Genomic DNA, 22,315 nt, shown 5'->3' on the forward strand with positions numbered 1-22,315 from the left:
ATGTCTGCTTCTCTAACTAGTGAGAATTTTTACTTCTTGTGTCTTGCATGTTGAATGAATGTTTTAGACCATATTTCACATATCCTTTGAAGGTCAACTTTAATCATAGGAATAGGTTTATAAGAAGGGAAATTCTCTAAAATTTGGTTTAGAGGCTTGAACTTGAAATTTGGGTCTGATTTAAAATCTTTGACTTTTATTCATTATCTTATATTTATATATAAACCGTATAAGTTCATATAGTGAGCAGTCTGTATGTTTTCTGTTTTTATTTTTATTTTCCTTTAGCTAATATATTCCAATAATTTGTAAGAGATTCAAATGGAACCCTTAGCATTTTAACAATTGTGCATTCCAGCAATTGTGGTGCATTACAAATGAAAGGATTTTAGGATGAAATGGGGGGGGGGGGTTAGGGTGGCTGTTAATGCGATGACTTCTGAGTCTCCATGCTCTCTTAGTGCTCACGTGGTCGGCTCATTATTTGAGCAGTATCGCTTTGCGGTTTGACAAGGCTACGCAGCAGCAGCCACTGTTAGCTGATGGTCTTGCAGGTATGTGGATCTAGCTCCTACCCGTGGTGATGTGGAGCTACAGCATGTCACTGGAGAGACACCAACTGCAGAAAGCTGATACGTAATTGTGTATGATTGGAATACAAAATGAAACCATCAAAGTGTCCTTAGCAAATAGCAAACTAGATGACAGATCTCACCAATATGTTTTGCTATAATTTATTGTAATTTTAAAATTTTCAGGTATTTATGAAAATGGGATGCCCTCTAGTGGGGATCAACAGAATCTTCCAAGTAGTTTAATACTTGCTTAGAGTTGATGTAAAAAGAAGGAAAGAAAGTTGTTGAAAAAACAAATATTTTTTGAAAGTTGCTTACTTTTTCCTGGAAATTTCTCTACTGCTCCCTGTCAACTGATGGCTAGATTAGTACTCTCTGTGCGCTGCATTTTTATTTCAATTACTTTTCACAGAGGCTTTTGAACACAGCAGGCAGTGTGTTCTCTCTCAGCTTCCAAATTCTGTTTTTAGCCTAAGTGAAAGTAAACCATCCCTTTGCCACTTGTTTCTAAATTAATTAATTAATTAATTATAACCTGTCTTGAAACAACTTTGAGGTAGATATCTATCTTTGTCACTAACAATTTAAAGTATTTAAAACATAGGAATGAATGCTTTGCAAGGAGCATTGTGGTAGGCAATGCTTACCTTACCTTATGCCTCTTACCTTCCTTTACCTCCCAAGCCTCTCTTTACAAAGCATTTCTTCCTAGCGAGAGAGGCTTGGGAGGTAAGGGAAGATATAGATAGATAGATAGATAGATACATACATACATACATACATAGATACATAGATAGATACATAGATATATAGATACATAGATAGATATAGATATAGATATGCCATGGCTGTTTTATTACTTTTCACTTACATTAAAATAGCATATTCTTTACATTGAAAGACAGTTTAAGGTATTAGAATTAAATCTCTTGTAATTTGTGAACAGCATTCCATCCATGCCAGTGGTTCTCAAACATTAGCACAGTTCAGAATCACCTGGCGGACTTTTTAAAACTCAATTGTTGAGCCCCACTACCAGTCTCGGATTCAGTAGATCTAGGATGGGGCCTGGTAAGTTGCATTTGTAACAAGTTCCTAGATGATTCTGATGCTTTGGTCAAGAAACTGCATTTTGAGAACTACGGTCTACGCTAAACCAATCTTTCCATCAGTCCATTTTTCTCTGTTACTTGTTGGAAAGTGAGGAGAAATACTCAGGCCAGAAGCCTGGAAACTCTGAACTGCTAAGGCTTAAACAGATTTATTCTCTTTTACCTTTGTGTTTTATTAACAGTATTTTCTTATGCATATTTATAGCATGTTACTTGGTCTTTGGAGGATGGTAGCTGATTTTACTTTGAATGTACTTGCACAATTTACATCAATTTATCAGACTGATACAAGAAGAAGGTAAAAGAATCTCAAGTATTCTCACTTGTTTTCTTAGAAAAGGGTGGACATGGACAGTTTTCATAACTGTTTTTTAAAACATACTCTGTGGTATTAATATTTAGATTTTAGTTCAGATTGTCACCAGCATTATTAGACTTCACAAACTGTTAAGATGAATTCCCCATGGAGCTCTCTGTTAGTACTAGATGTTGCAGCAGTCAAATAAAGGAGACTTTTCTCCATATTTTGAGATGGATATAAGATGTAACAGAAATAAGGTAGAAGGCTGGAGTTAAGAAAGGCTCATAAATAAAACATTTCCTTTTGTATAAGCTGAGAGTATAAATCTTGAGACAGAAAGTATGGGTTCTATGTATCACTTACTGTTGCCACCTTGGGAAAATACTTCACCTCTCTGTTGTAGAATCTTCATCTTTAAAAATGGAATAGTGGTACCCTCCTCTTAGGGAGCGTTAAGGATTGAATGAGTTAAATTATTTAAAGTATTTAAAATAGTGCTTACTGTCAACACTGTTATTAGTAGACACTACATCTTGGAGAAAGAATGTTATGTAGCCCTTGTCATATTGCTGGTAGCAGTGGAAATGCAATTAAAGTGAAATAAAATTTAAGTTACCACCAGATTGTGTCTTATAATTATAATAGCCAATTCCTTTTTCAAAAATATATATAATATCATTTTTTTGTAGAAGAAAAGATCATTAGTCAGGCCCCATGCATTTAAGACCAGGTAGCTGGTTCTTCATTACATATTTTATTTCTGCCAGAGTGTTTGATTGACTGTCTATATTGACCATGAGGTTGCCCAGTATGACTGCATCACTAAAGGTTAGAGAAGGAAAATGCTGGAAGGGCACGGTGACTCATACCTGTAATCCCAGCACTTTGGGAGGCTGAGGTGAGCGTACTGCCTGAGGTCAGGAGTTCAAGAGCAGTCTGGCCAACATGGTGAAACCCCATCTCTACTAAAAATACACAAAAATTAGCCAGACGTGGTGGTGTGCGCCTGTAATCCCAGCTACTCGGGAGATTGAGGGGAGGGAATTGCTTGAATCAGGGAGGTAGAGGTTGTAGTGAGCCGAGACTGCGCCACTGCACTCCAGTTTGGGTGACAGGGCTAGGCTCCGCCTCAAAAAAAAAAAAAAAAAAAAAGAGAGGGAAGGAAAATGCTGACTCAGTTTCCAAAGTATTCAGTACATTTGGAACAGCAAGAAAGATTAGAGAACAACACATACGGCTTTAAATGAATGCTGAGGGGTTCTCACAATGATGATCTGGACACGAACTAGGTAGCTAGAATGCCAAAGGATAAGGGAGATGGAGGAAAGATGAGGCAGTCATCATTGCAGAGAACCCCTAGTAGGATTTCAAAATTGTCTGACCTGTTCCCGACGCCCTCCTTCCCTTCCTCATTAAGGAAAACCTATGTGCCTTATCCTTGTTGGTATTGCCCGTGGTGCCAAGCACAGTACTGCTCAATAAATGTTGGCAGGTTTGATTTGACTATGAATGACATGGTTTGTGTTATGGCCTCAGATTTTTCTCTATTAAAAAACTGCATGTAAAGAAAAATCAGAACATACTGTAGTTAGCATAGTAAATCCTACCTTTTCTTTTCCTATCAACTTACCTGTATTTCTGTTCATCTAAAAATTTCCTATTTCCAATCTAATAACAGAGATATGTAACTAGATTCTAAGCTAGTGAATTGTGGCTACAATTTTAAACAGATAAATGCAGTTGCAAATGAAAATATTAATGTAATTTCAGCTCTGATAAAAATCTGAAATTGAGTTAAAGGGTGCACTTGATATCTGCATAACAAAGTGTCACGGGGATGGGTAGGGGTAGGTGCCAGAGAGTTCAGGAGGTCGATGTTGATTATTTGTCCCACCTGGCTTTACGGTCAAAAGAAGTACAGTAGCCTGCTGTGGTGAATTCTCTGTTTGGGTAGGAAATAACTCTCAGAGTACTTGAAAAGTTAAATGCAGTAATAATGATATTTATGCATATCAATGTAGTTTATTCATTTTGCCTGAAGACAGCTAATCTCTTCATATGAAATATATCATTAGTAATATGTTAGATATACCAGGATTTTAATATATTGATTAAGGACTTGTATTCTTTGCAACTAAAATCAAACCTTTTTAAAAAATAATTAGGAGATATGTATATTTTCTTAAAACCTAAAAACAAATTTTTAGAGTTCCATTCCATTAGCCTATCAAAGCCACCACATTGCATAGCCCTGGCTGCATCATGGACAGGGACATGTCACTGACCCTATAAGCTATAAGCCAGTCTTTATTAAGTGTCTGCTAAGTGGGAGACACCAGTGTCTAGCTAATCCAAACCAGAAATTTGTATTTATCCACCTTGAGTCAAATCTGTTTCACTTTCAAGTCTTGCTGATTCTACTCATAAATATGGCTTTTCTATATCCCCACACCTTTGGTTTTCTGTATCCCTACCTCATCATCTTTCGCCCAGACTCTTTTTATAACCTTATTTTTATTTATTTATTTACTTATTTATTTTTATTTTCTTTTAAGATGGAGTCTTATTCTTTTGCTCAGCTGCGGTGCGGTGGCTTGATCTCGGCTCATTGCAACTTCTGCCTGCCTGGTTCAAGCGATTCTCCTGCTGCAGCCTCTCAAGTAGCTGAGATTACAGGCACCTGCCACCACGGCCAGCTTTTTTTTTTTTTTTTTTTGTATTATTAGTAGTAATGGGGTTTCACCATTTTGGCCAGGCTGGTCTTGAACTCCTGACCTCAAGTTATATGCCTGCCTCGGCCTCCCAAAGTGCTGGGATTACAGGCATGAGCCACCATGCCTGGTCTATAAACTTTATTTTTAAATGAATGATTTTCATTGTTATTAGACTATTAAAACAACGTGTAAAGTTCTACAGGTAAACAAACAAGAGCAGTCCTATCCCTAGCTCCTCTCCAACAAAAAGAATGAATTTCTACCCACTTAGCAGTTTCTTATGGTGATTATTTTTGTATTTCCAAGTAATATGCTTTAATATCCTACTTTATGAAATTTAGAGACTGTATCTATTGACTTTTTAGGATGATATATAAGGAATTTGCTTCTTTATAACCCCCTTCTTCTCTGTACTACCCCCAATATACCTACATTATAATTTTCAGTGAAATCTATATTGTTTTCATTATTCCCATGTAAATATTATTCACCACTAGACCAATACTATCCTATGATTAAAGTCCCTTTCTTAAACAGAGTTTGTTGTTTTTTTCCATAGAGCTAATAATTGCCTCTTTTTTATTGTATAATTTATGTTGACTTTATGGCTACATTTACCTTTTTTTTTTTTTTAACAGCTTCCAACAGATCTGTAAAATCCGTCCCTATACAATTTTCCTTATAATCCAATTCTCATACAGTATATCGGTTTTATTATTTCCCTAGTGTCAACAATCCTAGAATCATTTCTCTTTGTTCCAATGTAAAATGATTGCTCTCTAGATCTGTTCCATAACAGTTAGACTGAACTTTCCTTATCATCACCTGAAAATGTCTTTGCCTCTGTCTTACATTTGGTCTCCTGTTTGTTGGATTCCATTATTTTCACTTCTGATAGCCGCCTAACAAGGGATGTATGAAAATAATTTTTACTTTTAGAATGTTTTTGTATAATATATCCTTATTTTATTATCTCAACTGTTGGAAAGTTTGTCTAGGCATAGAATTTGAGATTGAAAATCAATTTCCTCCAGAATTTCATAGGAATTTCTCTATATCGTCTAGTTGCAATGTCGCTGTAGAGACTTGTGATGTCATTATAATTTCTGATCCTTTGAAGGTAACTTGAACTTTTTAAGTTTGTTTCTTTGTGCCCCACCCTACTGAAGCTTTTAGAATATCCTTTTTATCCCTGATGTTGTTATCAATTTTTATCTTCTTAATCGTGATGAACACTTTGAAAATTCTTTCTTGTAATTTTTTTCTTATCTGATTTTTTGGAACTAGTATTTTTTTGACATTTGACTTACTGAATCCTCTAATATGACTATATTTTTCTATTATTGCTCATCTTTTTCAGTTTTGATCTCCCTTCCAATAAACCTTCTCAATTTATCCTTCCAGCCTTTTAACTTTAAAAAGTCAATCATATTTTTAATTTACCATACTTCTACTTAATCCCTAGATCTTCCAATATATGTGTGTGTATTTGTGTGTGTGTAGGTGTAAGTGTGCATGCGTGCATGTGTGTGTATGTATCATTCATTTTCTTCTGCATCCTCTGAGGAATGCAACTTCTCATTTCTAGCCCAGGGTATTAATTTTAATTTCCCTGAAGATCTCTTATGCTTCGGCTTTGTCTGTATTTTATTCTGGCTTCTTTTTATCTGTCTATTTTGGTATCTCCATTTTATTTCAGAGAATTTTATCAAATCCCCGGTAAACCTCAATTCTCTGTATCAAGCATGAGACAATAAAAATCTACTTGGAAGCGTCCAGGCATGGTGGCTCACTCCTGTAATCCCAGCACGTTGGGAGGCCCAGGCAGGTGATCACAAGGTCAGGAGATCGAGACCATCCTGGCTAACACGATGAAACTCCATCTCTACTAAAAATACAAAAAATTAGCTAGGTGTGGTGGCGGGCGCCTGTAGTCCCAGCCACTTGGGAGGCTGAGGCAGGAGAATGGTGTGAACCCGGGAGGAGGAGCTTGCAGTGAGCCAAGATCGCACCACTGCATGCCAGCCTGGGTGACAGAGCAAGACTCCATCTCAAATAATAATAATAATAATGATCTACTTGGAAACTGTGTGTGTGTGTGTGTGTGTGTGTGTGTGTGTGCATGCACATAATTGTTAATGTCTTTTGTGATTCATTATAGGCCATCCTATAATGATGGCCAGCTGATTGATTCACTGGGTTCCATGAGTGTCAATATCTGTTGATCTTAGGGATGATCATTGTTGTCAAAGACAGATTTTTTAAAATCTGACTGGAGTGAGGGTGGAGGATATGAAATCTTATATTCCTGAAGGAGAGGGTGCCTGGGAAGCGAAGTCAGTTGCTGGGGTCTCAACATAAGTATACATGATTTTATTTAATCTTTTTGTTTTCATTTCCATGCCTTTACCTTTTGTCTTCCTGATAACCCTAAGTCCGGATTTTCCCTAAAATATGTCCTGGCTTTTGATGGGAGAATGGATAGGCCGGCAGTAATATAACTCATGAATTTGGTTCATCCTACCTTACATTTGATCTGATGCTCATACTTTCTGAGCCATTCTGGGATTCTGTGGGAAAATCTGTTTGCATTACTCTGTCTCCCTCTGCAGGCTTCTGTGGGTCCATCTTCCTTTACTACTCTGCTACATGTGTAGCATTCTTTCATCTGCCTTCCATACTCATATATTGTGGTCATGGAAGATAGAATTTGAGTTAAGATTTTTTGTTCTTGCTGTCCTGTGGGCAATTTCTTAGTAAATACAGGGCAGAAAACTATTTTATCATCTAGAATACAGAAGTCTTGTAAGTAATCTGTCTTTACTTCTTGACTCTAAACTTGACTCTAAACTCCATAGGTGCACTCAAGTTCAAGTTTAGTAACAGAAGCATGGCTGTCATTTTCATGTTCCCTACATGAAAATAAACTTTCACCTAAAAATCTTAATAAAGCCTTCTTAGCTTTAGATATTATTGCTTTTTACCCAACCCTTACCTGATTCCTGGCCTCTTCCTCTAGTCTTTCCATGTGCCCCTTCCCCATGCTCTGGCCAAATAGAATTATTCAAAATTCTCTTAAATCATGAGGCTATTTCATAGCTCTGTTCCTTTGTAGATGTAATTATTTCTGCATATTCTGCATGGAATGTGCTTTCCCCTTCTTTCTGGTTGTCTAAGCTCATCCTTTTATGTGTCATTTCTCAATCATCATTCTTCTGTAACCTTCATAGTTATGTTTTACTTTTTGCTATTTTTATTTAAACTAATTTTCTCTTAAAAATGGAATAAATTGACTTCATAAGGGACCTTTTTTTCTGAAGTTAAGTGGGAGCTATTTTGTGATTTTTACTAAGATGTTAAATTACTTGATCAGATTTGCATTTTAAAGCAATCACTATCTGTAGTATATAGAATAGTATAATGCTTAGCCTGCCTACACTCAGAAACTGTTTATAGGACTGTTAGAGCAATTGGGTGAGAGATGATGAGAAGCGACCCAGGGCAATGATAGTAGCAATGGAGGAGTGGAAGGGTCAAGAGATGTTAAGGAGATAAAATTATAAAATTAACAGCACTGGGCCAGAGATTGAATGAGAATGAAAGAAAAAAAGTAAAAGGAAGTTATCAGACTTCACTTTATGTTTACTTTATAATTTACTTGCCTTCATAGACCATCCACTGATCTTATAGGGTAGTCAACTCATTAATATTCACTTTTAAATCAAACTCCAAAGTTGAGATTTTTGAAAAACTTCATACAGTGTCAGCTTTAACCTTGATGTGAATATTGAGGTGAACTATCTATACAGACTAAGGTGAACTAGCTAGATGGTGAATGTATTACATATATTGTGATTATATGATGTTACCCAAAACTTTTAATGGATTCAGTTCATAATTATACCACATGAGCTATTGAGATTTCTAGAAGGTCTTGAAGAGTCATGAGATTGGACTCATTCACAAATCTTTCGGTCATACCAGTTCTGTAAAAACAACTGCAGATCCAGTCTGATCAACTTTTCAAAACGTCTAAAAATAGTATGTATTGTGTCTTAATCCCACACTGTCATTTTGCAACCTTCTTTGTCCAATGTTACCTACCACTTTTGAATTTTTGAGTCTTAAAACTGTGGTGTATAAAATTATATCTTTGAAAAAATATGTAACTTCACCTTTTAAGCCTCTTTCTCTGTATGGTAGGAGAAAATGTATTTCTCTCAATTCAAAGTAACATAATAACTTTTGGTTTAAAACTCAGTGTTTGAGGACCAGGCTCATTCAGTTCCAGATTCTTCCTTTTCTTTCTGCAGTGATAGCTTGGGGAGGGTTGTTGATTGTGATTACTTATTATCACGGCACCAGGGGTGACACAGCTTGCTCATTGCCACTGCTACCCACCAAGGCTGCTGTCTGATGAGTGCCCAAAGGTAGGATGCCTGTCATGCATAACTTGAGTTATTTTAACCTATCCTCACATCTTCTGTGCCCTTTTTTGTACCAGCTCCATGCATCCTTCCTGTCCTGATTTCAAGTGCTCTCTAGGATCACTTCTTTCTTCCAGAAAATTCCATATGGCTTTTAGGGGATTAGAAAAAAACATGTATGCTTTCCTATACTGTTGTGGTCAATGTTGTCCTTTGCGATTACATTCTCAGGTCCAAATGCTACTTTGAAACTCAGTCCAGAGAGGTAACCTCTTCAGTCTGTTCTAGGGCTCCTTTTCCTTCTAATTCTCTTCCCTATACTAGTTTTTCTTTTTGTGGGAAAAGCACTTACCGCACTGATCACCCTTCCCTAAGATATGATTTCTTGTTGCACTTTATATGCTTAGTCTTTTGCTGCTTTTTAAGATGTAGAAGTCCAGTTATTATCATAGAAACCCTTGGTCTTCAACACAATTCCTGTTATGGCTTCGAAGAACCTATTTAACTTTACAAAGCCAGTAATTTGAATATACCAGGCAGCAGTGCTTATAGAAATGTAATGCTACTGCTTGAATGTTGAAGGAAAACAGTAATGTTTTAAATAAGTACAGGGTTAAAATTAGCTCAGCTAATATTTTTAAATCCTCTGATTATATTCATAATATTTTCTATCAGGTTACAGATTAGTGTGTTTTTATTCAAACAGAGTTTTAACTTCAATGAAGAGGCAGTCTTTCCCCTATCACTTCTCCGTACTGCTTCGATTATTTAGGATTCCTTAAAAATAAGGAATTTATCCCATTGAAACACATATACCTCTATGTAGTGTATGGAATAACAAAAATAGTTATAATCATTTTTATGTAACTGAGTGGTAGGTTACTTATAAAATATTAACCAAACGCTAAAATAAATAATTTTTACAAATGTAGGAGCAGCTTGCTGTGACAGACAGATAGCATGTAATACTGTCAGTAGTAAAAAAAAATCACGAATGTTTAGGACTTCAAGGAAAATCAGAGTAGATCTTTTTCTGATGTTGTTTCTTCATAGCAGGTTCACTGCTCAAAAGAAATATGGTATCATATATGTTGGCTTCTATTTCATCCTCATATTTATAGTGAAAAATGAGCACTGTAAGAGAAATATCATAGAGGCAAATGATGAAGCTACAAGGTCATTACAACTTCCTGCAATTTTCCTTAATTAGTTAGGTAAACTATATTTGGATGAATATCTACGATTTAAGACTTTAACAATAATAATGGTTTACAATATTAATAAACTTCTCATGGTTAATGGAAATGTATTTCATATTAAAGCAGTGAGCTACTAATAACAATATTTAACATGTAGCAAATACATATTTTAAGTGAAAGTCCATATTCCAAAGTATACATTCATTAAATCCTCACAATAATTCCATTGGTTGAGCTATTAGTCTGTTTTCACACTGCTATAAAGATATACCTGAGACTGGGTAATTTATAAGGAAAAGAGGTTTAATAGACTCACAGTTCTGCAGGCTCCAAAGGTAGCATGGCTGGGGAGGCCTCAGGAAACTTACAGTCACGGTGGAAGGTGAAGGAGAAGCAAGCTCATCTTACGTGGTGGGAGCCAGAGGCAGAGAGAGAGACAAGGGGGATGTGCTATGCACTTTCAAAAAAGCCAGATCTCCCATCAGAGAAATGCAAATCAAAACCACAATGAGATACCATCTCACACCAGTTAGAATGGCGATCATTAAAAAGTCAGGAAACAACAGGTTCTTGAGAGGATGTGGAGAAACAGGGATACTTTGACACTGTTGGTGGGACTGTAAACTAGTTCAACCCTTGTGGAAGTCAGTGTGGCGATTCCTCAGAGATCTAGAACTAGAAATTCCATTCGACCCAGCCATCCCATTACTGGGTATATACCCAAAGGACTATAAATCATGCTGCTATAAAGACACATGCACACGTATGTTTATTGCGGCATTATTCACAATAGCAAAGACTTGGAACCAACCCAAATGTCCAACAATGATAGACTGGATTAAGCAAATGTGGCACATATACACCATGGAATACTATGCAGCCATAAAAAATGATGAGTTCATGTCCTTTGTAGGGACATGGATGAAATTGGAAATCATCATTCTCAGTAAACTATCGCAAGAACAAAAAACCAAACACCGCATATTCTCACTCATAGGTGGGAATTGAACAATGAGAACACATGGACACAGGAAGGGGAACATCACACTTTGGGGACTGTTGTGGGGTGGGGGGAGGGGGGAGAGATAGCATTAGGAGATATACCTAATGCTAGATGAAGAGTTGGTGGGTGCAGCGCACAAGCATGGCACATGTATACATATGTAACTTACCTGCACATTGCGCACATGTACCATAAAACCTAAAGTATAATAATAATAATAAAAAAAGATATATAATCAATATAGAAAAAAAAGAAAAAAAATAAGCCAGATCTCATGAGAACTCTATCAGAACAGCAAGGGGAGAATTCTGCCCCCATGATTCAGTCACCTCCCACCAGGCCCCTCCTCCGATACTGGGAATTACAATTTGACATGTGATTTGGGTGGGGACACAGAGCTAAACTGTATCAGTAGGTTATAATATTATTGCCATCTTACAGATGAGAATACTGTGGAATTTAGAGAAAATAAATGTTCAGTCAAAGTCTGCACAAATATTAAGTGGCAGAGCAGACATTCCAACAATGTGAATTGTTCCTCAAAGAATACATGCTATTGCATAATAGACCCAAAAATTCATACTGATAAATGTAAAATATACCATGATACCTTTGATTTTTATCACTTTTAATTATGGTAAATGAATGATTATGCATGCAATTGTACTAGAATTTCTAAGTAGCCCTCTTGTAAATGCAATCTCATTAATTCTTCTAAATTTCTTGAGATAAAATTATTAGATGGGATGATATTTATATTCATCACGTTGAAGTTCATCAAAACAGTTGAAGAAGACTGGCTTCAGATGTCTAGAGAGAAATTGTATTGGAAGCTTTAGCCAGAACATTCATGATTAAAATCCTCAATGACCCTTTTACAAAAATTACCAAACACTGAATTATCATTAGTTTGATATTGTTCCCAATTATACCAATTTCTTCACTAAAAAAACTATAATTAATTCATAGCATAAGCCTGAAAAATACATTACTGCACATTTTGTAACTCATTCAGCTGAAACTAAAAGGTTAAATACTGTGATTATTATTTTTGTGATAATGAATTGAGGGCAATTTTGGAGTTCAAATCCAATTTCAGGACCAGATTTCACCATCCTGTTGTATTTATTTAAAGATCACATTCTAATGACAGTTGACAAGGTTGTTTGTATTTTTTCTCATCACAGCATTACAGTAAATTTATTGATGAGTTTTAAATACGTTTATATACCAAGTGTCCTTTGCTTGAAGTCTCCTTAAAGACACAACTCATTTTTCCACCTTTGTATTCAGCTTACACATGTACAATTTTGAAAGAGAGAAGTATGTTTGTATATAATATTTTAAAATATATTTACATGTTACTTTGTAGTTTTTGAAATATTTCACCATCTAGATTATAATATCCTTTTGGAAGGCACTGGTTTTCCCTCTCTTGTCATTTCCTTGGAGGGTCTCAAGTATCTTTTACGTATGGAAGACACAGCTGTTTATTAGAAGGAACAAATAAAGTGTACAGCAATTATTTTTAAATTTGCATTAAATTTCTTTATATAGTCATTGCTCTCACTAATCGCAGCTGAAGTTAGAACTATGGCCTGAGCAAAGTTTCAGATATTAGAGATGCTGGACATATCAAAGCCCTTAAGCTTGGGATTCCTCTGGAAGAAATTCTGGATCAAACAAAAAATGATTTGTGAGCTAAAACACAGGTATTACCAACAAGGTATCTTGAAGCCAACTAGCTGGCCTCCCATTTGTTTTCTCACCTAAGTCCCAGGATGAATTTGGATAAAGGCTAAGGAACTGTTGACATGCACTTGGAGAACGAAAGTATTCTTATTTTCACTTTCAGTTCATATCATTTTGTTTTTTATTTAAACAAATATTTGTGTATAATTAATGTCATCATAAAACAAAACCAATGCAATACAGTTTGATGGAAGTGGTGTCACAATAGAGACATTACAGGCCTGGATGAGAATATGACATCCTTAATCTTTTATTTAGATTTCCCTGAGTTCAGATGGCAGACAGATTCACAACACCTGTGAATTGGAAGGCAGGCAGAGTTAGTGATAGGAGTAGTGTCAGAAGCAATTACTACAATTTCTTTAGTCTTCTGATGCCAGCCTTCTCAATTTTCTTAACCTTTGTTAAATTATAACTTTAACAAGTATTTGTTGGAAAGCTATCACAGCAAAATAAAACTAGATGCCATGTGATGATAATAATAGCAAGCATGTTTTTTCATGACTAGCTTTGTGACAGATGCTTTACAAGTGCTATCTTATTTAGTCCTGGCACAATCCTATAATGTAAGTATTATCTTTCTCCTTGTGTTACAACAAGACTTTTTTTTACAAGAGGAATCTGAAGGTTAAGTAACTTGTCCAGGGTTTCACTGGTAGTAAGTGGTCTCAAGTCAGATCTGTCTGACTCCAGAACTCGTTCTCCTTACCCTTGTGAATCCTTTTTCAACCCATGGCCCCACTCTTTGCCTATGGACAGATCAGCACAACTCAAGTCTGAATCAACCTGAAGTTTCTACTAGAAGGCCAAAACAATTCTATCATTTAAATGATGTGTTAGGAAGGGGAGTGTGCTCAATGTTTTAAATTCTAAACAGTATGAAATCCTTCCAAAAAATGTATGATCATACGAATATAATCAAATCTTAACAGAGAAAAATTATTACCAAATAAAAGCATCTACCTAAAAATCATGTATTTGTATGCTAATTCAGGAGACAGTTACGCAAGTAATTTTTCTTACCCTTCAATATCTTCAACATAGAGATCATGGATATTAATAAAAGGAGATGCAATTTTGCTCTCACATATATTTTTCTTATGCAATGGGATGCCTCCAATTGTTTACATCTTTCAAGAAACTTAATCACCACCAGATATGTACTAGTCTTCTGATGCCAGTAGGACTACTTTGTATTTTCTAATAGAAAGGAACACTTTTTCTTCTGTGTTGTAATCTTGTGATATTTAGACCCAAGATTCATTCAAAACACTTAGCAGCCCAATTTTTAGGTTTTTGCCACATAACAATACTAGCATATGAGTTCAGAAAGGTACATATATCAGGCTGTCTCTTGCAACTTTAGATATAATAGAAACACATTTAAACAAGTCAAATATCTATCAACTGGGGGATTGATATATATAATGCAATATTTAAAATAGATGGACATACATGAAATGGCTCTTAGAAAAGCTGTTAAAATATTATTACGTATAAATCTGAAACTACAAAATAATATGTAAAATTTGAACCAAATTTGGTTAAAAATGTCATCTCGTGTGTGTGTGTGTGTGTGTGTTCTGTGGTATAGTGTGAAGTGGGGTGTAGACACATCAATTCAAGAACTCTTCATACCAAATTATTCAAAAATGTACAGGGTTGAAAGTTGTGGGGAGACTTTCACTTTTTAGTTTCTATACTTCTGATTTATTATTATTACTTTTTTAAATGTGAATTTGCTTTGTTAGAAATGTTTAAAAAGTTTTCAACATGCTTGGCATTTAGTGTTCATGACTATAAAATGCAACTTACCTTTTCAGCCTAATTTTCCCTAATTTTAGACATTCTGCCTCAATTACAGATTTTACAGCTGTGTCCTAGATTTCTTTGCCTGTCGGCTTTTCTATACGTCATACCCACTGCAAGGAAGGTCCTTCTCCTCACTTCTCATGCTTAGGTTCTATGTTATTTCCAGTTCTAATTCCAGTGCTTCTAATAATAATTTTAACAAGCATATTTCTTATTTTCTTTCTTCTATTCTCATTTCAAATATTTCATTTTTCTGTTATATCACATCATAATCTGCCTTGTAATAAATTCACTAATATATGCATATGTACCACCCATGAAGCTGAAATCTTCATGCTTATTTTTCCCTTACAATTAGTAAGTATTCTATTGAATTGAAAAAATGAACAATGTTTTATTTTTGTAAAATTTTTGTAGAGTTTCAGCTTTTCTGTATATCATGATCTGCTGTTGAAGAGACACCTCTATTCTATGTCAAATTGTCAATTTTGTGCCTTACAATCCACTTCTGAATTCTACATTTTAATTTCTGTGTAATAACTCCATTTGCTGCCTCTATTCTCTCATATAAACACATTTCAAGAGGCTTAAATGGAAGATGACAATCCAAATAAAATAGGAAGGTATTTGTAATTATCTCATAAAATGATGCCAAAATCTTGTCACATACAGTATCTAACATGACAAATTCAATAGTCTTCTCAGAGAAACACAATTTTTTATAGTAATGTTTCTATGTACATCAGTCCAGGTGGGTTTCTTTTAGATGAACAGGCAAGATTGTTTTCAGAATGATAGAAATAATAAAGAGACAGAAAACACAAACTGACTTGCAATGGGAGTTTCCTCAGTAGTCATCCCAGAGGGAAGTTTTGCTTTGTCACAAGTGACTAGCCCTTAATTTTGAGAGTGAATCATCCCCTTTGAAATGAGAGATAAGTTGGGGAAAGAGCTGTTTAAAAATTACTTTACAACTATTTCCTTTAGAGCTATGACTTCTTAAACTGGAATGTGATCCAGAATAGCTTCCCTTTGAATCCAACATTTGTCTTCAGCATTTTATTGTCTCTCTTTTCCCTCACCCCATCTCACTTTTTCCTTCTCTCTGTTCAACAGATTTACACTGACTGGGCCAACCACTACCTAGCAAAATCGGGCCACAAGCGGCTGATCAAGGACTTGCAACAAGACATTGCAGATGGAGTACTCCTAGCAGAAATCATCCAGATTATTGGTAAGCCCTTCCTTCTGAAAGAAAGCATGAAAGTCTCTGCTCCCATCTCTTTGGTAAAGCACAACTTAAGTTAAGCGCCTTACTGAACTGGTCCATGTGTCTCTGAGATTCCTGTAGCTCTTCCCTGATTTAATTAAAATGTTTATGTGAGGATGTTTGAAAAAGGCAGTTTGGCCATACTTCTCAATAACGACAACTGTGTCTTTATATACATAAACTTGCTAACCTTTATTGAATCATTTGAATTGAACTGTCAGAAATGAATGCTTCATTAAACCATATGTCTCCCATGTGTGTATTTCGTTAGCTGGAGCAACTCATACACTCTGAGACGCCTTGAAATTGTATCCTGATCCAGCAGGGACAATTGTGAAAGGTTTCATGTCAGCAATCATTTGGCACAGGCTAAAGAATTAGCAGCAACTTCCTTCTCACTCATTTTTTCTTTTTTTGCCTGATTTGTGCATATAGAATTGGCGGCTGTTAATAAGTGTGTCTTCTTGTACACTGCTTGGAAGACAGAATATATGTAGCAGGAGCATTTTTGCTTGGTATTTTTTTTTTTTCCTGTTTTCGTGTGTGTGTTTCACTTCATTGCTTAAGCATGTCGTTCTTTTTTTCTCTCTTTTATTTTATCTCTTGGCTTTAGCAAATGAAAAAGTTGAAGATATCAATGGATGTCCTAGAAGTCAGTCTCAGATGGTAAGAATCATATTTATTCTCAATATAAAATGCTGATCTTCACTTCCAGAATTAATTGCATTTGTAAATGGATATTATTTTTTTCTGCATGTCTTCCTGCTTAAGAAACCATTTGATCCCATTCTCTCATATGTATTTGTGTGGGTTCAGTTTAGGCACATCAACATCATTAAGTGACTCCTATATACACATGACATATTTCCAGATGTCTTATTAGATCCTTGACTTTTTTTTGTTCTGCTGTTCTGTATAATTTAATTTAACACTGGTCTTAATGGTAGTAAATTTCATTTCTACTTTTAAGTGGATTATTTTTGTCTGAACAACTGGCTTAAAGAACAGGCCTTGCCATGTGCATTTTAAAATATATAAATAGTATTTTCTTTGTTCATAACAAAGTCCAGTGTAAACACATGGACTCTTCAACACTTCTGGAAATAGTTCTCAAGGCATGCTGCTGTAAGTTTGGTGAGCAGTGACTGATTTTGAGATATGATTCGTAGTCTCTTCCAGAAAGCCTTCAGCCTGGATATCTGCCTCTTTCCCAGCTATCTCTTATCTTTATCAACCAATAAAAACTTAAAGTTTTATAATAAAGTCAAAGAGTAATAAACTACAGAGATAAAAATATGTTGCTTAATTAAAAAGCCACAACTTAGTTTTATAGGAAAACCTGAAATATAAAAATGCGCCTTAACTGAAGTTACATCAAGCAGATACAATCAGGAATGACAGCCAAAAGCCACAAGATGAAGCTTTCTCCAAAACTCTTCAGCACAGAATAGGCATTTTAAATGAATTTAATGAGTTCTTAGTTGTCAGAAACTTGGAAGAATAAAAAGATCTATGATTTCCAATTTCATCCATGCAGCGCACCAGCATGGCACATGTATACATATGTAACTTACCTGCACATTGCGCACATGTACCATAAAACCTAAAGTATAATAATAATAATAATAATAAAAGAAAAAAAATAAAAAAATAAAAACAAGAAAATTAAGTAGAAAAAAGCAAAAAAAAAAAAAAAGATCTATGAACTTTTAAAATCTACTGACTTACTTTACTTAATGTCAGAAAACTGAAATCCAAAATAATAAACACAATTTATTTTTAAAAGTGATTAACTATCATGTCTATTTTTAAAATAATTGGCCAGATGTGGTGGCTCACACCTGTAATCCCAGCACTTTGGGAGGCCAAGGCAAGTGGATAAGCTGAGGTCGGGAGTTCGAGACCAGCCTGACCAACATGGAGAAACCCCGTCTCTACTAAAATTACAAAATTAGCTGGGCGTGGTGGCACATGCCTATATTCCCAGCTACTCGGGAGGCTGAGGCAGGAGAATTGCTTGAACCAGGGAGGTGGAGGTTATGATGAGCCGAGATCATGCCACTGCACTCCAGCCTGGGCAATAAGAGCAAAACTCCATCTCAAAATAAATAAATAAATAAATAAATAAAATAATAACATCAAATGATAAAATAAATAAATAAAAAATAATTACTCCCAGGACCTATTATAATGTCATGAACTCTGTGTATATGGTTGTGAAAAAAAATCACTGTAAAAGAAAGGATTTCTATACAATCCTTCAGTTTTAAGGAAACTTCCTGATCTAATTACTCTAAGTGACTCTGTGGGAATTAATTACAGTTGTTTTTTGAGGTTTTACTGTGAACAAGCCAAATCAGACGACATTTAGACCTTGATACAGTAGTAAGCTGTGTGATGTTGAGAAAAATATGTAACTTCTTTGAGCCTCAGCTTTCTCATCGGTAAAATGAACCTTAATTAGAATGTGACAATGAGATACGTATGTGAACATCCTTTATTAACACAACTAAAATGCAATGCAGAATAGTATTGCTACAAACTTTGTAAACAACACATGCATGGATTAACACCTGTTAAAAGATTTTTAAGGCTTTCAATTAAAAAGCTCAACAGTCCCCTGAAACCATAATTATGTTTCTTAAACCCAACATGATTGCTTTTGCTTTCATTATTTTTACCATGAGGAGGTATTGAATAATATAAAACATTTTAAGTCTAGAAACTCTCACCTACTTGGCTATCATTCCAATTTGATTCTGGGATTACAGAGAATTCAATAAACAGGCAAGCTTATACTCAGTGATGGAAAAAAAATTCCAAAGCTCATAACAATGGTTAATAGAGATGCTGTTTTTACCTATTTATCTGAAACAGCTGTTCCTAGAGATTCTGCAAATCTGTGAAAAGATTCTCTTGAGTTTCAGACTCTGTTAATTTTTTTATTACATCTTATTCCTGTTAACTGCAAAATATCATGTTACGGATATTATGCAAGTTATGTTGATATTTCCACTTCTGATTAAAACAAAATAGAAAGACCAAAGTCTGAGAAATGCAAATGCTATAAAAAAGTAGTTTATTCAGCCAAAAAGCATTAGTTGGAATCATATTGAATATTGACTAAGAATGATTTAGATCCTCATTTCTTTAAGATGTGGTTGAATTTTGCATCTGAAGTTGGCATGCCTTCAATATCTTAATTCAGAAAAATACATATGAAATAAATGTAACTTTTTTGGTTGAATTATTTTTGCCTCTGTTCTTAAGAACTTGTGTAAGCACTATTAGTGAATACAAATTCCAGACTTTAATTGAGACAAGAATGAAAAGGAAAGATAATTATGATAGCATGACTAGGCTTATGAATTTCATGTATCTACTCCAAACAGGATGCTGCCTGTTCCTTGACTGCATAACACTGGGAGGTGCTACATTAGTAAGAGTGAGTGGTATACTCAGTCATAGGACTACTTTGGCCACCTCTTTTTGTATACCTGGTCTCTTGTGGCCTTTGGTTGCTGTTGGTGCTTAATAACAAAAGATAAAGTAAAATTAGGTCTGCTGCTATTTTTAATCACAAATTGTTTTTATTTAAATGTTAAACTTGCTACCCTTTATTGAATCATTTTAAGCCTTTAAGAATAGAAGATCCCTTTTGTTGTATGAATCTACAATGCATTGATAAATTTCCGTAGTAGCCAGGTAATTCACATGTAATCAATATTTACTAAGCACTGAGTACAGGGTATAACAACATTTGAATGAACTACACTTGAGAATTGGAGGAGCAAATGTTTAGATAAATAACAGCAATAGTTACATAGACGAGAACAAAAAGGACTGAGAATGGAGTAAGTTTGGTGCATTCCACAAACAAATAGAAGAGCACTGTGGATTAGGCACAAGGAGAGTTGTTTGAAGGGAACAAGGAAGCCTGATAGTGTAGGGCCAAAGTAAGGAGTTGGTATGATATTCTAACTTAGGGAGACTTTGGAAGACTTTTAAAGCTGGGCTGTGGTATGATCCAATATAAATATTTTAAAAGATCACCCTAGATGCTTTATGGGGATTATAAAGTAAATAAGTGTTGGTGTCCAGTTGAATGTGGGCGACGGAGAGTACAGGGAGCTTAAAATGGCCCCAATTTTTTAGCGTGAATGGGTAAGTAATTACCACTAAACAAGATGATTATTATAGAAGCAGAAAAAAATTTCTTTAAAAGGTGGAGGGGGGAAGGTGATGAATTCATATTTTAACATGTAGAACTTGATGTATCTATTAAAACATCGATTTGGAGGAAACTTAAGGCAATTAGACATGTGTTTCTGAAGGTCAGAAAAGAGTATTGGTTAGAATATACTGAAAAAATAGGTAATATTTGAAACCATGGACAAGAATGGAATCTTACAGGAGGTCTGCGTAAAGTCACAGGAGAAGAAACCTGAGGTTTTTCACTTTAGGAAATATAAATATTTATGTGATAGAGGTATAGGAGTCAGGAAAGGGAAAGAGTGTTGAGAGAGTGAGACTATCACTGAGGAACAGAATCACAGATGTGGACTGCTAATCCTTAGGGAAGATGCAGTAGCTGAAGCTCTAATACGTGGACTACCCCAGCAAGTCAGGGTGAAGTAAGATGAGCAGAATGTGTAACATGCTGTCAAATGTTATGCAGCTAAATAGCTGGTATACTGGAATGTGGTATTTATTTTTGGTAATTGGATAGGCATTGATTACCTGTATATGAACATCTTCTGTAGAGTGAATAACGTGTTAAGAAGTAACCAAGAAGTGCCGATATCCATTGAATCATGAATAATTTTTCTAAGAGTGTCCTGTTAAGACACTGTTAGAGAAGAAAAAAAATAAATAGCTTGAGAAGAAGACAGAGTTGAGGGGAGTTTTTGCAAGGGGGGAAGAAAGCAGAGAAGGAGGAAGCAGTAGAGGGAAAAGAAAGGGTTCAGAGGAATGAAGTGGTAAGTAACTATACCAAGTCCTAAAGGAAGTAGAAGAGGAGGAAATTTTGGTCTGTGTGGAAGATTTGATATTGGAAAACAATAGGGATACATTTGTTTCTGTATCATGTCATAAAATGTTATGATGGGGTGAAGATACTGATACTTGAAAAAAGTACGTATGTAACATATTTGTATAAACACAAATCTCTACATAGTAGCTACCACTGAAAGGATTATGCCCGGAACAGGGAAGAAACACATAAATTAGAGGCAAGTTATTTGAAGGATTCTAGTTCTGTGGCGTATAATGTACTATATTATTCTGCTTTTACAACTTACGTAAGTGTTATATGTATTATTTTATGTACATCAAATATACTAAATAATTTCAAAGTAGAAAAGAAAGTATATTAAATAGAAACTAGAGGAATTTAAATTAATGTAACAACTTCAGAATTTTAGATAATATTAATGTGCTTGCTTTTCATGTGATTTTCTAATGGTTTAATGGTTACTTTATTTATTTATTATTATTATTATTTTTTGAGACGGAGTCTCGCTCTGTCACCCAAGCTGGAGTACAATGGTGTGATCTTGGCTCACTGCAACCTCCGCCTCCCGGGTTCAAGCAATTCTCCCTGCCTCAGCCTCCCGAGTAGCTGGGATTACAGGTGCCCACCACCATGCCTGGCTAATTTTTTTTAATTTTTTAAATTTTTAGTAGAGACGGGTTTTGCCATGTTGGCCAGGCTGGTTTCGAACTTCTGACCTCAGGTGATCCACCCATCTCGGCCTCCCAAAGTACTGGGATTACAGGCATGAGCCACCACACCTGGCCATGGATACCTTATAATAAAGAAAAATTCACCATATATATATATATATATATATATATATATATGTGTGTGTGTGTGTGTATATATATAGTGTATATATACACATATATGTACAGATATACATATATAATTATAGCACTATGACTCAGAGGAGTGGAATATTGCTATATGTATATACATATATATGTGTTTGTGTGTGTGTGCACATGCGTGTGTGCCTTATAAAGAAAATTTAACTCTCTCTATATGTGTATGTGTGTGGATATATATAATACATGTATGTATAATCCCAACAATAATTCTTTTGAATAGCATAGTCTAAAGAGCACATATTTAAGAAAAATATGAATTTG

At 35.2% G+C, this 22,315-nt stretch overlaps 1 protein-coding gene across 2 annotated transcripts in view; it reads left to right on the plus strand.

Moving 5' to 3' along the window:
- Positions 1-22,315, plus strand: part of NAV3 (neuron navigator 3) — a 924,153-nt gene that overhangs the window by 625,891 nt on the left and 275,947 nt on the right. For both annotated transcript variants that reach the window (XM_054443382.2, XM_063646517.1), the window contains 2 exons: positions 16,012-16,129; positions 16,779-16,831. In XM_054443382.2, the coding sequence (XP_054299357.1) occupies positions 16,012-16,129; positions 16,779-16,831 (171 nt within the window). The remainder of the gene's footprint in view (positions 1-16,011; positions 16,130-16,778; positions 16,832-22,315) is intronic.

The sequence above is a fragment of the Pongo pygmaeus genome, chromosome 10 (genome assembly GCF_028885625.2).
Source record: "Pongo pygmaeus isolate AG05252 chromosome 10, NHGRI_mPonPyg2-v2.0_pri, whole genome shotgun sequence".
Taxonomy (NCBI): domain Eukaryota; kingdom Metazoa; phylum Chordata; class Mammalia; order Primates; family Hominidae; genus Pongo; species Pongo pygmaeus.